Here is a 17,448-nt window from a genome sequence, read left to right as displayed (position 1 = left end):
CGTCTGGTGTACTCTTCCTGCAACTGTGGCCGCCTAGGAGGGGAGCAACAGGACCTTTCTGGAACTAAATTTATTTTTTCATCTTTTTGTCTTTTTATAAGAGGATATTATTGAAGGCGCTTTTCCTCCTTTTTTTTAATATCAGTTTGGAGTTGTCTACCGTCCAAAAATCCCAGTATCAGTTTTTATTCCCTGGGGATTGGGATGGCGACCACCTTCCTTTTCTATTTTTTTTATCAGAAATAATCAATCAAAAAACTTACCGTGCAGCCCAGCTTCCTATCGACTTCGTCCTCGAATGACCAGTCTCCCCCAATGCCGAAGGAAAAGACCAGACATTTCAAGGGAATCACTTTGAATTTCTTGTCCACACAAACCCATTTCTCGCCGTCGGTGTAGCGACTCTTGCCTAGCAAACGGCCTCCCAGCATCAGCTGTTGAAGACAGAAGTATGGCATGACTCGGGACTACATTGGGATCTTTTGCTATTAACTCCTTCCTCTATTTTCCAGAGCAACTTCGTACAACCTAACCCCACCGTGTGAAGTCCTAACCTCACTAAACAACGTGACCAAACCCCTCCAAGAAAAGTAACCCACCCTCACTAAGTAACATAAGCTCACTACATAATGTAACCAAACCCCGCCAAGGGAAGGAACTGAATCTCACCCAGATTCAATAACCAAACTCCCCCAAGTAAGAGTAATGTAACCCCCAAGTAAAGTAACCTTACTCCATCATGTTGCATAACCAAGTTTACCAAGCACAGTAACCTCAGAGCTCCAAGTAAAGAAACCTTAAACCCACCAAGTAAACTACCCCGACTCTGCCAATAAACTGACCTACCTTCGTCAAGTAGAGTAACCTGCTATCATGTTAAGTAGTCGTCAAAATGCAGCCATGCAGCGTCTGCTGCTGTTATTATCGTTCTGTATTGCTCGTGTTGTTCCGCCGTCCTCGTTGCTCGTGTCGGTGCAGTTGCCTCATTGTCAAGGCCACGCGTCCGCAGACTCACCTGTGTGTCGCAGCGGACCAGCGGCGTTTGGATGTAGTCGAAAAGCTGACTGAGGTTGGTCATCTCCCGCAGCGCACACTTCTTCTCCCCTTGAAGGAAAGGGGAGTCACAGTCATGTTCGAGAGTTGCATTGGTAGTCTTTTAAGAATCACTAGTCCACTTTGGAAGCCGAATTCATCTAACTTAACCCATTTCTGCGAGTCCCATCTTTACTATGTTCAGTAGTTAATCGGTATATCCATCGCTAATTGCTTTTACCCAGTTTAAAACATGTCCAAATATATGTGTCGTTCTTCAACACACACACACACACACACACACACACACACACATATATATACATATATATATATATATATATATATATATATATATATATATATATATATATATATATATACACACACACACACACACACACACACACACACACACACACACACACACATATACACACACACACACACATGTACACACACACACACACACACACACACACATATACACACACACACACATATACACACACACACATACACACGGCTGTCAGGGCCGGTGCTGTCTTGGGGTCGGATTATTGTATTAATAAAGACTAGTAAGGGTACTCGCAGGGGGTCGCCTCATGCGATTACTTATCTGAGCAAATTACTTGCAAGACCTCGCGTAGGAGGAGGAATTACACTTTGTTCTTTTTACTATTAGAGGCCGAACTATAGCCTGTGTGATGAACATTTGTGTTGTAGAAGTTATTCTGTATTAGTCATGTTAGCAAGCGTATAAATTCTAGGTTTGTTTAACTAGCACCTAACATCAAATTAGGCTGTAGATGCTAGAAAGCAAAGCAGCCATGAGCGAAATATTCAGGAGACGAAACCTTCGGGACTGGACATCCGGCGTTCACGAGGTAGATACGGGTCCTCACACATTCTCCATACCGTGATCGTATTTGCCGTAAGTCCCGTAACTTATAATGGCAACTAATGAAGAGGAGGAAAGAGGGAGGAAGGGAAGGGCGGAGAAAACTAGGGGCGGCCTTACCCCAGTCCTCGTTCCACGTGGCGATGTCTGCCTCCCGGTAGAAGGCCCCGTCCCTTGATGCTCCGGGGGCCGGGGGCGAGGCGCTCCTGTGCTGCTGGTGTCGATGCATCTCGCCACAAGCACGGAAGCAAAGTTCTCATCAAGTGAATACCTGTCAGGCGATAAAAAGAGCGTGTATTTAGGTATATTGTCTACGCACCTTTCCAAAGGGAGACTGAAAACCGTCTCTGTGTAGGGCAACAGTGTTATGCACCGTTATCGTCATTACTGCGCGACGAGGTTCTTCATATTGTTGTCACATAATTTAGAACGTAACGCTAAATCTAAGATATTTCCTGAGCCAGGGACGAAAATTTGTTTTTCCTGTGAAATTACTTTAATTATTCGTATAGATAATAGTAATAGCAGGAGTAATAATAGTAATAACAATTTTCCATGATATTTTACTTTATAAAGCAAAATCATATGAATTTTCGAAAAGCTGTTGCTTATATGGTATATCAGAAGGCTAATAGGCTTCGTGACGCCGGCAAGGGCGCCACCGTACTGAAGGGGTGAAAGACCACAGAACCCTTGGCAGCACGCACCTGGAGACACTGTAGATGACGATGACGGCCACGAGGATGAGGAAAATAATCGGTGTTTGACGGGCGAGCATGGTGACTGTAGGGTAATGTGATAAAGGCACACTCAACGGCAAACTGCAGAAATAGATAGATATACTTATGTAATTATGTAGAGATAGAATGATAGGTGGACGGTCCTTGGCTGACTACATGTGGGCGCGGCGTCTAGGAGGACCCGGGTTCGCGTCCCGCCCGGCGCCACAAGCTGGGATTTTTCAGTTACCGCCGAGTGGGCCAAGAGTCCCAAGACTACCCACATGTTGTCCTGAAGACCACCTGTCAACCCGGACTCTAGATTCTCTTTCTAAAAAGAGGCTTTAAGATGAGCTCCAGGAGCAGCATAAGCCAAGTAAGATGGCACCTCTATAAACATTTGCCTGCGCCATAACAGACTGGGGCCGACCATCGGGCCAAGAAAGCCTACCGGTGCTATAGACAGAACGTAAAAATAAAAAAAAAAGCAACATGACTGAGGAACACTGCAGCTAAGGCACACCGCACAACGCCACGTGGCACTGTCGTACACTCGATGTCTTATTGAAACTATATTCACTCCCTTCTGCCTCAGTCAGCGCTTTTCCGTGATCTGTCTGAGCGCAAACACTGCAGCTCCCGTCATAAAGCCAAGCCTCCCATCCTATTGATGCTTCTCATATTCTTCTGTCCATTATTCTTTACCAGACCTTCACTGTGTGGGATAGTGGCTTTATCATCTGTAATCAACGAGCTTCTGCTTCCCACTTCATTATGGGCAGGGACGATAACACTATCTTGACTTTAATTAATGTTTCCTAGGTCGTCAATCTTCTAAATCAAATTCCACATGACAAGTCTGTTTCCTCCCTGCTAGTCTCCCCTGCTCCCGAGGCTCGAATATTATTATATTCCTTATATGTACCTCCAATAAAATTGTGCCTATCTGAATAGAAACTCTCTCTCTCTCTCTCTCTCTCTCTCTCTCTCTCTCTCTCTCTCTCTCTCTCTCTCTCTCTCTCTCTCTGCCCAATTTCAAAAGAGCTAACTTCGTAGAAATCCGACAAAAACTAACAGAAATACAACTATCAGATGATGGCAATGTAGAGGAAGCCTGGCTAAGCTTTAAAAATCATTTACTCACTCAGCAGAACACATTCGTTCCTTTGTGTGAGAAGCGAAGTAACTCTAATAAAAGCCCACCTTAGTTTAATAGCGAAATTAATCTCTCTCTCTCTCTCTCTCTCTCTCTCTCTCTCTCTCTCTCTCTCTCTCTCTCTCTCTCTCTCTCTCTCTCTCTCTCTCACACACACACACACACACACACACACACACACACACAGACAATGCCACACTATCTGTTAATATCACTGTTTCCAGGTTTTATAAAATTTGCCTGCCCCATGACGGGCTTGGGCCGACCACCAATCCCCTGAAGAAAGCCTTCCGGCGCTACAGGCAGAGATGTGAAAAAAAATTGGGGCTTAGAAAAGAACTGTAATGCATATTCGACATGATAATCTTCCAGGCAAGGCCAAGAAAAGTGCATGGAACAAAACAAAGACTTTCACTGACTCAACAAAACCTGTCCATGCTGTCCATAGAGGCCTGGTGTGACTGTTTGGACAAATATGGACTGACCCAAAAGTTCCTTAAGATTCTGAAAACTCTTCCATACCGACATTGAGGCGGCTGAGTATATATTAGGCGGCAATGTGTTCAGTTCGTGACGAGTCTAAGCTAGCTCCCCTAAGTCTAAGACATCGTTAGTGCTATTCCAAGACCTTTAACATGCGGACAACATTGCTTCAACTTTACCTTAGCTATTTGTTGTTCTTGGTGCTCTGACTCCCTTTGTGTCTGCATCTGCCTACACTTACACTAATGAAGAAAACGAGCGCAAGCCGAGTGTGAGTGTTACAGGGGGGGGGAGCTGGCGGGCGTGACGGGGAGAGGTCTTAGGGAGGGGAAGGGGTAGGAGCAGTTGCAAGATAAGGCGAGGAGAGGAGGGGAAAGCGGAGTGGATGGTGATAGAACTGTTCACCCTCTCTTTTAGACTGGTCGATAGATGGGTACCTGGGGAAACCTGGGGAAGGTAAGCTGTGGTAACCCGGATGTCACGCCTCCCCTCTGTCTTTACCCACCACTGGCTAAAGCCCCGTTCACACTGTGCCGACTCCTGGCCACGACAACCCAGCGACTCGGGGTATACGAGGTCTTGGGTGTGAAATCTTGATGTGGAAGGGTCGCATAAGGTCGGAAAGACTATGTGCGACCCTTTCATGTCAACATTTCACACCCAAGACCTCGTGTTCCCGGAGTCGCTGGGTTGTCGTGGCCCAGAGTCGGCACAGTGTGAATGGGCTTAAGTGCTAATTCAGCGGAGATGAGCACCGAGGCCATGCGCAGTTATGGCGCATGCCCCCGACTTTACCTCACTCTTTCACTTTGGGTGTCCATCAAGTTGACAAGTTTGCCTCCTACGTCATCGTGAATGCTTCTGACTGCATGGAAAAAACGGACAACTTTCTCAACGACGAAACCAAGTTCGCCAAAATAGCTAAAGACCCACAGAAAGTTTGGAGAAGAAAATAAACAAATTCATCTCTCTCTCTCTCTCTCTCTCTCTCTCTCTCTCTCTCTCTCTCTCTCTCTCTCTCTCTCTCTCTCTCTCTCTCTCTCTCTCTCTCTCTAAATCACTGAATATTTTATGTACGAAATCTAACAATTTTAATACCCAGAAGAAATATAATTTATGTGGCCGCGGTCGGGGTTATCATGCAACCTGGCATTGGCAGCCTAAGCCCCCAGTGCCCAGGTCCACGTCTGTGGTGGAGCGTCTGGTAGTCGTGATTGGGTGGTTGTGTGCTCAGCGTGCGGTGTGCAAGGTGGTGCTTTACCTGGTACTCTAACAGGGCCACGTGACCTTCGAAGACTAGCTCTGAAGATTACTTTGATATTTTTACACTCTCACATTCACAGCTTTTAAAGTGACTTGAGCGATAGATCCTGCCAGGAGGTGCTAAGGAAGGGAAGGAGGCCTACATGGAGACTTGCGCCGAGGAGCCCCTGGGTCTGGCGTCGTTGCGAAGCGACGCGACCCCCGGCATATCCCCCCACTGTTTGACTGACTGATGTCCCCCCTGCACGGAAGCATATTCGGGAAAGTTCAAAGTAAAGCTTGTTTAATAATTGTTAATCACTAGTAATTTCTAAATAAATTCTTTAATAATTATAAGTTCATTTATTTTTAATTAGTAGTCAGTTGAAATTATGTTAAAAATCGAGTTTTTTCCTTTATTTTTTCATGCCTGACCCCCTGACTCTTCCGCCACTATTGCACCATACTGGTCAAGACTGAATCACATTACACATGCAGACAACCAAACACACAAACAGACCCACTGGTGTAACAATATGAAAGCGAAAATCGTCTTTTGTAGACTCGGAGTGAATCTACATTATTACATAAATGTTTCACACACACACACACACACACACACACACACACACACACACACACACACGGACCGGTAGCTCAGGGGTAGAGCATCTGGCTCACGACCAGAAGGACCGGGGTTCGATTTCCCGGCCGGGTGAAGATAAGTTGGGTTTATCTTCTTTCACGTGTAGCCCCTGTTCACCTAGCAGTGAGTAGGTACGCGACGTCAGGCAAGGAGTTGTGACCTCGTTGTCGTGGTGTGTTGTGTGTGAGTGGTCTCAGTCCTACCCAAATATCGGTACTATGAGCTCTGTGCTCTTCCGTAGGGGAACGGCTGGCTGTCTCGAGAGAGACCCGCAGCAGCCCAAGAGGTGAACTACACTGGTACAGAGTAGCAGAACAACTTGATGCGAGGTCTGCCTCTTGCTGGACGCTGGCGTCTTGTTTCTTCGGTCCTCACTCGGCCGCGTGGTGTTACCCAAAGTCTAATTATAACAAGTCTGTTCACGCGCAGGAGAGGCGTGGCAGAGGTGACGTCATACTACCTCGATGGGTCCGATGACAGAAAACGGAGTAGTTCATGGGTGACTTGTATCTTTTTTTATTTTGTCCACTGTATACTTCCTTTTCAGTCATACTATTTTTTCTTTATTAACTGCAAGTATACCATTCTTATTTCACAAAAAAATCATATAAGTAGTAAGATTAAAATGTTATTTTTTCTCTCTATTCTTCTTGTTCTTATAGTTTACTTAGTTAATAATACTGGTGAGGGGGGTGGCCAATTTACACTACTATATTAGTAAATTATTGTGTAATATATATATATATATATATATATATATATATATATATATATATATATATATATATATATATATATATATATATATATATATATATATATATATATATGACGATGACAAGACTGAAGTAATTACTTACTTAGTAATTTTTAATGATCAACTGGGGAAAGGAGAATTACATAGAATTACATCGAAAATCAGACCACACAGACCCCATGGTCCAGACTAGGTGGTCTGTCCTTAAACGTAAGTGATTCTACATTAATCAGATGGCTCCAAAACGTTGCTTTTCTACTCTAGTTAATTTAAGGTGAAGGAAGTGACGGTCGAGCTTGTTTTTAAAGGAGTCAATCGTGTTACACTGGACCACTGATGGTGGGAGCTTATTCCATTCTCGCACTACAACGTTGGTGAAGAAAAATTTGGTGCATGTGTTGTGTAGTTCCGTAGTCTTTCAGGAGTACATCAGGGATGAGTGAAAGATCCAGGTATAGTAGTAGGTCCTTATTGCTACAAAATACGGTACAGGGAATACAGAGACACGGCTCCTCTCCGTCAGTGAGGATAGCCGGGCGCCAACTGAGATGGGCAGACTCTGGCTGAGTTGCCAGACGTCGCTGCATATCCTATCTTACAGTATGTATACATCTATGGATATACAAATTCCCATCATACATCTCCCTCCCCCCTTCACGCTCGTAGTTTCAATCTCGAGCGGACTGCTTGCGCTGGAGTCTTGCAGATCGACGGGGCTCAGCAGGCGGGTCATCACCGTCGGACTCACGCTGGGGAAGGGACTCTTCACTGGGATACTGCACAGGGCGGAGGAAGCGACGATTCCGCCAATACACCCGGCCACTAGGGAGACGCACTTCATAGGTCCTCAACCTGCCGATGCCCATAATGACCCCGACCTTGTCCCAGCGGTGGGATGTCGGGTCCTGGATCCTGACGTGCTGGCCAATCTTCAGCCTAGGAAGAGGGTGGGCATGCTGGTCGTACCGAGCTGTAGAATCCTTGGCACGGGCAGCTGCACGGCGGTTGCAGTCTTCAGCCTTGGCCTGCCAGTCCTCGGAGAAGGAGTGCGGGTGGGCAGGGACACAAGACCTTAGTGGACGTCCGAAGAGGATCTGGGCCGGTGAGCGTCCGGTGAAGTTGGGAGTGTTGCGAAGTTCCAATAAACCTCGGTCGAACTCTTCACAGTCAATATTGCCGGAGGGCGCTACCTTCATTATGAGATGTTTGACGGTCTTCACTGCGGCCTCGGCATGACCATTAGACTGTGGGTAGTGCGGGGAGGTGACTACATGCCGGACTCCCCATCGGTCCATGAAGTGCCGGAACTCTTGGCTGGTAAACTGGGGTCCTCCGTCGGTGCGCAGGCGAAGGGGAACACCAACCTCTCGGAAGTAGCGGCAGAAGATCCGGATGGTAGTGGCAGATGTGGTATCACCATGACAAGGGACGACAACGGGCCAACCTGAGAGTCTGTCGACGACGACCAAGAAGGACTTCCCTGCTACGACAAAAAAGTCGGCCGACACAGATTCAAAGGGTCTAGTAGGGTTGTCGTCATTCAGCAGAGGTTCCTTCTGCTGGCTAGGCTGGAGAATCTGGCACTGCTCACAGGCTTGAACTGTGTTTGCTATGTCAGAGTTGATTCCCGGCCAGAAGACAGTTTGACTCGCCCGTCGCTTAGTTGCCTCAGCGCCCCGGTGACTGTCATGTAAGCGGGTCAGGGTACGACGACGTAGGGCGGCAGGAACCACAGCTCTCACGCCATAGAGGACGAGATCACCGTCGGCGTAGAGTTCGTCCCGTATTTTCCAATATGGGAGCAAGGAGTTGTGAAGGTCATAGCGGTTTGCAGGAAACCCTGAAGTCACACAGTTGAGCAGACGAACATATGCCGGGTCAGCTCTTGCTGCTGCACGGATTTCCTCGAGGGTCTTTTCATCGTCTTCCTCTGTCGCTGTGACGGCCCTCACGGTTACTACGGTCCTAAGGGAGACTGCCGCTTCAGTGCACAGTACCTCGTCTTCAGGCGTAGGGTGGCTGACTGGGGCACGAGACAAAGCATCAGGAATGCAAAGTGTCTTGCCTGCACGCCACACTGCCGTAAAGAGGTAAGGCGAGATCTTCTCCTTAAGACGCTGGAGGCGAGGGTTTTCCACGGCATCCAGTGAGTAGTTATTCAGTATGGGTATCAGGGGACGGTGATCGGTCATCAGAGTGAAGTTTTGTAGTCCCACCAAGTAAAACCTGCACTTGGCCATCGCCCAGACGGCGGCGAGCATTTCCAGCTCGATGGTGGCGTAACGGGTTTCAGCATCGGTAAGGAACCGAGAGCCACACTGGACAAGTCGTAGATGACCGCTGCCGTGGTTCTGAAGTAATGCGAACCCCTCCATACAGGCGTGAAGCATCTGTCTGTAGGATGGTAGGTAGGGCCGGATCAAACGATGCGAGAACTGGTGGACTGGAGCGCTGTCTTGACTCGGCGGAAGGCTTCGTCATGATCCGCTGTCCACAGAAACTGTCTCTTGGGGCTCAGCAGAGGACGTAGAGGTTGTGCAGCAGAGGAGATGGCAGGGTGAACTCAGCTAACTGATTGACAAGACCTATGAACGACCTGAGGTCTGTTAAGTTAGCCGGGGTGGGAAAGTCCCTGATCGCAATGACTTTCTCCTGGTCTGCCGCAATGCCAGCCTCAGAGAGCTTGAAGCCGCAGAAGTTCACCTCAGGTGCGGCGACCACGAACTTGTCCTTGTTGAGTGTGATCCCAAACTCGCGGCACCTGGTGAGTACTTGGTGAATGCGGTGGAGGTGTGTACTGTAGTCTGCATCATACAGTAGAACGTCATCAACCACTTTGACACAATTCTTGACACCTTGAAGAGCCATGTCACCGCGAAGGCAAAAGGCGTCGCCTGTTGCCGCGAAGCCCATCGGTCCCCTGCAGTACTGGAACCGGCCGTAGGGTGTTATGAAGGTAGTCAAGTGCTGGTCCTCCTCAGCTAACTCGATCTGCCAGAAGCCGCAGAGAGCGTCCACCGTCGTGAAGTAGCGAGCTTTGGGATCCACGCTACGAATGGCAGCAAAGGGTGTAGGTGACGGGTGGGCTGGGCGGGACACTTGCTTGTTAAGTTTGGATAGGTCAGTGGTGATACGTACTCCTCCATTGGCCTTGGCAACGGCGACGAGCGGATGGCACCAGTCCGAAGGTTCATCACCGGCAGGCTTGATGATCCCTTGGGCCACCATGGAGTCGAGTTCTTCCTTGACTTGGTCCTTAAAGGCCAGGGGGATCTGACGAGGAGTGTGGATGGCGAATGGTACTGCGGCTTCCTTAAGATGAATCCTCATGGGCGGACCCACCATAGTCTTCAGTGGTGTGGATCCCAGAGCTGCCTTGTCCACCAAAACATCCTGGAACTCCTTCAGGAAGAAGGCCTTGGCTTCTGAAGGTGACGTGGTGCTGAAGTCAGGGAGCTCTGTACATCTGTTGACGTGCTTGACTTCCAAAATTGGCTTTGGAAAGTCTTTGGAGATGATGGCCAACTCCTGGCAATGGCCATAAGACAGGAGTGGAGTCTGGATGCCCTCATGTACTCGAATCCTGGCAGAGCAAGACCGCTTGCCTAAGGTAAGGGTGGCCGTGAACGTGCCGAGAGCAGGAGCCATTTCAGAACCATCCGCCGTCAACGTCGTTGTCTGTGGTGGAGGATGTAGGTGACTCCGTGGAATACCTAGACTCTTTAAGTGTTGTGGGCCGATTACTGAGACGTCAGCACCCGTGTCAGGCATCATCTGCAGGTGTGAAGACACGTCCCCGTACGTGAGGAGGACACTGATGTGCTGGGGCGTCTTGGAGTTGGAGCAGGAAGGAGATCCCACACGACGACAATTGTACTGCTTCGTGTCGTTCTGCTTGCTTGAGGCAGGGGTAGCTCCGTCAGTACTTGGAGCGCCTCGTTTAGGCTTCTGGCGATGCTCCTTCTGCGCTGATTTGCAACAGGAGTCGTAGTGTCCAACCCGAGAACAGAGGCGGCACTGCGCGTTGTTAGCAGGACACTTGACTGTGCGTGCAAAGTGACCCTGACGACCGCAGCAGTGACAGGTGCTTTGAGCGGCTGGGCACTGTCCTGCACCGTGCTGTCTTGCGCAGCTCTTGCACGTGTCCACTGTCTTCGGTGCTGTCGTGTGCTGAGGAGACTGCTTACTACTCTTCTGCTTCTTGTTCTTCTGATGATGTGATATGGCTCGCACCTGTTCTGCTGGGGCGCGAATAGCAGTGGTCGCGCACCTGGCGGCCTCGTAGGAGCGGCATGTATTAACGACTTCCTGAAGAGAGCATGAGTCGTCCAGGGATATGAGTCGTTGAACTAGCTCTTCATCCCGAATGCCCATCACGATCACCATCTTGAGTTGGGTTTCCTCGCACTTGGATGACTTGCCAGGACATATGTCAACTTCCTCGGCGATGCGTCGCAGCCTGACGTAAAAATCAGCAAATGACTCCCCTTCCAACTGCCTGCAGCTGAGCAACTCTCTCCTACGTAATGCCTCGTTCCGCAGGCCCTTGATGTGTGACTCCAGAGCATCCAATACCTCGTGAACAGGCTTGTCTGTGGAAGGAGGTATCTGCAGGGTGTGCTCAAGTACTCGTAGTGTTTCAAGGGTCAGGCACATACGTAACTGGATAAGTTGTTTGTCCTGCGGTAGGCTAGACAAATCCACCATCGTTGCATAATCCTGCCAACGACGTCGCCACTCCCGGAAGATCTGGTAAGTTGCATCGGGCTTGAGAGGCGGTGGAGTTTGAGCGGCAGGTTTGTGTGGTGGAAGATGTGGCTGGGCGGGAGGCTGGGAGGTCGCGGCTGCCGCGGCGTCCGTGTCACCGGGGGAAAAGGACGGGGTTGGGGACTGCTTGTGAGGTGCCAGCAAGGTTATAAGTTGTTCAAATCTTGCGTTGTCCTCCCGTCTTCTCTCTTCCTCCTCTTGTCGTCTCCGTGATTCGTCCCTGAGCCTTGTCTCCTCCATCCATTTCACAAGGGTCAGAAGGTCCGTGGGTTGTGAGGAATGTGACTGATCAGCTGTTGCAGGTGAGGTGGAGTGTGTGGTGGGAGTTGCCGTCTTTTCTTCCTCCTCCACCTCCTGCTTCTTTTTCTTGCCTCGGTTTTGAGACATGGTGAACTTTTCTATGAAACCTACACCAACGGACGTGTCGACCACTCGGATCCGGGTGTAAGTATCATAGAAAAAGTGTTTAGGTGAGGTGGCTTGTGTGCAGTAAGGAGGCAATGTCTGGTGTGCTCAGTGAGCGCGGGCCCCGGGTAGGGTGGGCTGGGGGGTGGGGTGCGACGTGGTGCAAGGCGGGAGACGCGAGCGTTGCAGTTACCCCCTGGACACGAGAGGAGGGGGGTGTGCGTCTTGCTCTCCTGATGCCACACAATAAACTCTCCAGCCTCCCTTTGTAGGTCACTTGAGGACACTGAAAGGGGGTCGCAAAGCACTGACACTGAGCACACACACACTGCACTGCACAACACCGTAGGAGGCCACAATGCTCCGTACACTGCCTCGGGCGCTGGCTGCTGAGGGGTCTTGGAAGCCGGTTGTGGTCCGTCTTGTTTCCCTGTAGATGTAGCGGGCTGTAGTCACTGCGCCATGTGTTGTGTAGTTCCGTAGTCTTTCAGGAGTACATCAGGGATGAGTGAAAGATCCAGGTATAGTAGTAGGTCCTTATTGCTACAAAATACGGTACAGGGAATACAGAGACACGGCTCCTCTCCGTCAGTGAGGATAGCCGGGCGCCAACTGAGATGGGCAGACTCTGGCTGAGTTGCCAGACGTCGCTGCATATCCTATCTTACAGTATGTATACATCTATGGATATACAAATTCCCATCATACAGTGCAGTCTGAATTTACTCGTCTACATTTGAGTTTTATGCCATTGTTCCTCGTTCGCAAAGTGTCATTGATCATAAACAATTTTGTTCTGTCTACATTCATGAAACCATTAAGTATTTTAAAACATTTGATCAGTTTTCCTCGGAGGCGACGCTTCTCAGGAGAGAACTTGTTAAGAGTGGAAAGCCTTTCTTCGTAGGATTTGTTGCGCAAGGAAGGGATCATTTTTGTTGCTCGACGCTGAACACCTAATTTAGCAATGTCCTTTGCATGGTGGGGAGACCAAAACTGTACCGCATATTCCAAGTTGGGTCTGACTAAACTATTGTAGAGCGGAAGTATTACATCTTTATTCTTGAATAAAAAGTTTCTTTTAATGAAGCCCAACATTCTGTTCGCTTTATTTGCTGCATCAATGCACTGATGTGAGAATTTGAAGTTTGACACGATTTTGACCCCCAGGTCCTTAACGCATTGAACGCTTGTGAGTTTAACGCCGCGCATTTCGTAATCGAACTTCTTATTTTTGGTTAAAACTTGAAGGACCTGGCACTTGTCTTCGTTAAAGGGCATCTCCCATTTATCCGACCAAGCTGAAATTTTGTGCAAATCCTCTTGGAGGCTTTGTCTGTCTTCGTCAGTGAGAACCGAGTTACCAATCTTTGTGTCGTCTGCAAATTTACTAATGCGATTTTTGAGTCCAACATCCACATCGTTGATGTAAATAATAAAGAGCACTGGGCCAAGAACCGAACCCTGAGGGACGCCACTAGTGACCGGCGCCCACTCTGAGTTAAATCCGTCAATCACAAGTCTTTGTTGTCTGTTGCTCAACCAATTCGCGATCCATTGGTACTTGACCGTCAATACCTATTTGCTTTAATTTATAAAGTAATTTATGATGTGGGACTTTATCAAACGCTTTCTGGAAATCAAGATAGACTACGTCCAATGATTTGGTTACGTCACAAACTGAGAAGAGATCGTTATAAAAGGTCAATAGGTTTGACAGGCAGGATCTTTTGTTACGGAGGCCATGTTGTGAATCCCCAATTAATGAGTGGTTTTCGAGGTAACTCACAATTTTGTCTCTAATTATGCTCTCGAGTAGCTTACCTTCAATTGAAGTTAGACTAATGGGTCGGTAGTTACCTGGTATTTTTTTCGTCTCCTTTCTTAAAAATCGGTGTCACGTTAGCCTTTTTCCAATCCGAAGGGACGATGCCTTGTCGCAAGAACATATTGATTACGGTAGTGAGGGAGGAGAGTATTTCGCTCTTTGTTTCTTTAAGCAGTATAGGATATACTTTGTCGGGTCCGGGACTTTTATTTGTTTTAAGTGAATGGAGAGCTTTGAGGACTTCATCGGTTGTTATTTCAAAATTAGGCAATGCATGCTCGAGATTTACAATAGTACTGGTGTTGGTGGTAGTGGGAGGAAGATTGTTAGTATTAAACACAGAGGAAAAGTAATTGTTTAATAGGTTTGCAATGTGTTGGCTGTCAGTCACTAGAGCACCGTCGCTGTTTGTTAAAGGTCCAATGCCACTTTTGATCGCCTTTCTGTTGTTTATGTAACTGAAGAAAGATTTCGGATTATTTTTACAGTTGGCTGCAATATTTTCTTCATATCTACGCTTTGCCTGACATACTAATCTTTTTACTCGTCGCCTGGCATCATTATAAAGTCTAATATTTTCGGGCGTGCTTTATTCTTTCTTTAACCCCCAGAGCTGTTATTTTCGATGCAAGTCCTATTTTATGTTTTTCTGCATCTCGTATGTAATATTTTCAGGATGTATCATAAGCTCTCGCTTCAAAAACGTGCCAATTAGCGATCGGGGCCTGACCGCCGACAAAATAGGCAATAATCCCCGGACCGGCGGCTTACCGCCGGTCTGCCTGCGGTAGACCGGCGGCTTACCGCCGGTAAGCCGGCGGTTTACCGGCGGTAGACCGGCGACCATATACGATTTTCGATTTCTCCGACCGGCGACTGCAGCAGGTCAGTCGGCGGTAGACCGCCGGCCTACCGGCGGCAGACCTGATACACATCGACGACCAAACACTTTCTTTGCATTTTCATATATTTATAATTACCTCATAAATAGCTTCATACCTAAATTCATTTGTGTGCATAAAACTCTCTCTCTCTCTCTCTCTCTCTCTCTCTCTCTCTCTCTCTCTCTCTCTCTCTCTCTCTCTCTCTCCTTTCACCCATTCCTCTTCCTCCTTTCTTTTCATCTCTTTCCACCCTCTCTCCCTTCCTTCCTCACTCTCCTCCATCCCTCCCTCTCTCTTCCTCACTCCCTCTCTCTTCCTCACTCCCACCTGTTCCTCCTTCCATTCCTTTCCCTTCTCTCTCTCTCTCTCTCTCTCTCTCTCTCTCTCTCTCTCTCTCTCTCTCTCTCTCTCTCTCTCTCTCTCTCTATCTATCTATCTATATCTATCTATCTATCTATCTATCTATTTCTCTATCTCTATCTATTTCTCTATCTCTCTATCTATCTATCTATCTATCTATCTACATCTATCTATCTATCTATCTATCTATCTATCTATCTATCTATATATATATATATATATATATATATATATATATATATATATATATATATATATATATATATTTATTTTTTTTCTCTTTCGCCCATTCCTCTTCCTCCTTTATCGCATCTCCCTCTCTCTCTTCATCCCTCGCTCCTGCCTGTTCCTCTTCGTTTTCCTCCTTCCTCCCTCGCTAATCCCCAGGTCAGACACAGGTGTTCACTTGCGGTCGACCACCGGTCGACCGCCGGTCTGCCGCTGGTCTGCCGTGGGTGTCGGCGGCTGACCGCTGTTCGACCGGCGACATTTTTTCACACCGCCGGTCGACCGGGCGCATCGCCGATATCTTTGAAAATTTTAAAGTTGACCGGCGGTGGTCGGCTGCGTCTACGGTCCTCAGGGTCGACCGGCGGTCGACCGGCGGTCTGCCGCCGACAATCCCCGATCTTACAGCCGGTCGACCGGCGACCGGCTTATCGGGAGTCATCGGGGACGGTCGCGACCGGGACCGGGAATGTGTGAGAGCCCCCTAACGGACCCAGCCTTTGAAGGCAGCGTGACGTCATTGCGTGAATCCGACGAGATTTTCGAGGGAAGTGGCCAGACTTGTTATAATTAGACTTTGGTTTTACCATTCTCGGTCCTGGACCCACACTATCTCGTAGCAGTTGGAGCGGTGCTGCCCGTCCACTACTTTGTGACCACAGAACGGATTGACGGCGCTGTGCGAAATCTTGAAGCCGAAACAGTCCAGAAGTTGAAAGTATTCCCAGAAGACTTTGTAACTTCGTCTAAGCTCTGAAAAATATATATGATCTTGAATATCCGTTCCGAGTTAAAAAAAAAAATGTAAAGCATACAGTTTGACGTTCTAGTCAATCCAACTGAATAAGAGAAAAAACAGACGTCGCATTGTATTCAGGAATTTATCAGTCAAATGAGGAGTAGGAGGAGAAACAACTTGAGATCAGCCAGTAAAAGACGCAGCAATCTGTAGCCTCCGTCTGGCAGAGGAGGGCGGCCCTTCCCACACAGGAACACTACCTCTAAGATTGGAGTCCATGTGAATCTCCATCGCTATCATCTTGACGTTCTTCAGCAGGTTGGGAGTCTTCCCAAAAACATCCCCAAAGAAAGCGACTTCGGATCCCTCCACATCAATCTTGAGGATGTCAATGATGCTGTTGAGGTGGCCGAGCCCCGCGAGGATGTTGGCGTAGCGGTCCACCTGCGGGTGCAGCGATGGTTGTCACGGGCCTGGCAATATCTCTCTCTCCTGTAGGTATGAATGTATATTAAATGTAGCCGTAATACAGTAAAATGCATCAGGTCGTGCGTGATTGGCTGCTGTGCTGATGGGAGGAGGAACATTGAGAACAGGAGATGGGGAAGTTAACGACGGTGTTAAAAATTACTGGCGGCGGAGACGCGGAGTAGGCTACGGCGTTGGGCCCCGGTTTAACAGTCTTACCTTCTTCTTGGCCTGCGGGTCGGTGTTGGTGACGCCGTCGATGCCCAGGTTGAAGAAGCTGATTCTGGCGGTGCGGTTGTGATTCTCCTTTTTGATGGTTGGGTCGAAGGCAAACACCTGCAGGAAGTCGGCCGTATGATTATGCGATCATGGACAAGTCGGGGCTACACACCAGACACGATGCAAAAGAGAATTAACACATGGGGCTAGGCGGCCTATACATGGTAGCTCCCAAACACGTGATTTGCCGTCATTTCCTTGTCTATAAATATCTCAAGTCTTAAATTGGATATTTTGATCGCGTTTCGTTAGCTAAACATCTGCTTAATTTGTTCCATTTATTCACACCCCAGTACTGTAATTGGCTGCCTCCTTCCTGAAGCTTATTTTTCCAGTTTGTACCCACCGCTACGGGTCCCAACTTCTCTGTGTGAGGACCCATCAACGCCGCCTTTCTATCCCCAGACCCGTTTCAATCTTTTAACGTTTCATAATTCCAGAACAAGAGCGAATTCTCATCATCTGCTCTGAAATTTCTTAATGGACTCTTTCATGAAATGTTTGGAGCTAACACTTGTCCTTCCTGAGTAGTGATCGGCGTACCTACTATCTGT

The 17,448-nt window shown here is 48.1% G+C and overlaps 2 protein-coding genes across 4 annotated transcripts in view; both read right to left on the bottom strand.

Annotated features, from left to right (window-relative positions):
* Positions 1-17,448, bottom strand: part of LOC126980777 (uncharacterized) — a 62,751-nt gene that overhangs the window by 7,183 nt on the left and 38,120 nt on the right. Inside the window, exons 5-7 of one of the 3 annotated variants that reach the window (XM_050831060.1) lie at positions 16,835-16,951; positions 16,408-16,591; positions 15,887-16,161 (exon numbers count right to left, since the gene is read on the bottom strand). The exons of 1 other annotated variant lie outside the window; for it this stretch is intronic. In XM_050831060.1, the coding sequence (XP_050687017.1) occupies positions 15,992-16,161; positions 16,408-16,591; positions 16,835-16,951 (471 nt within the window). In that variant the 3' untranslated portion in view covers positions 15,887-15,991. Of the gene's footprint in view, positions 1-15,886; positions 16,162-16,407; positions 16,592-16,834; positions 16,952-17,448 lie in introns of those variants that run through there. One more of the 3 variants, XM_050831059.1, reaches the window with a different exon arrangement.
* LOC126980776 (uncharacterized) lies at positions 7,273-9,284 on the bottom strand. Its single transcript, XM_050831058.1, has one exon. It carries the CDS (start codon positions 9,195-9,197, stop codon positions 7,605-7,607), a length of 1,593 nt encoding a protein of 530 aa, XP_050687015.1. The 5' UTR covers positions 9,198-9,284; the 3' UTR covers positions 7,273-7,604.

Source organism: Eriocheir sinensis, chromosome 45, assembly GCF_024679095.1.
Source record: "Eriocheir sinensis breed Jianghai 21 chromosome 45, ASM2467909v1, whole genome shotgun sequence".
NCBI classification, from domain to species: domain Eukaryota; kingdom Metazoa; phylum Arthropoda; class Malacostraca; order Decapoda; family Varunidae; genus Eriocheir; species Eriocheir sinensis.
This window is presented reverse-complemented; position numbering and strand designations above follow the sequence as displayed.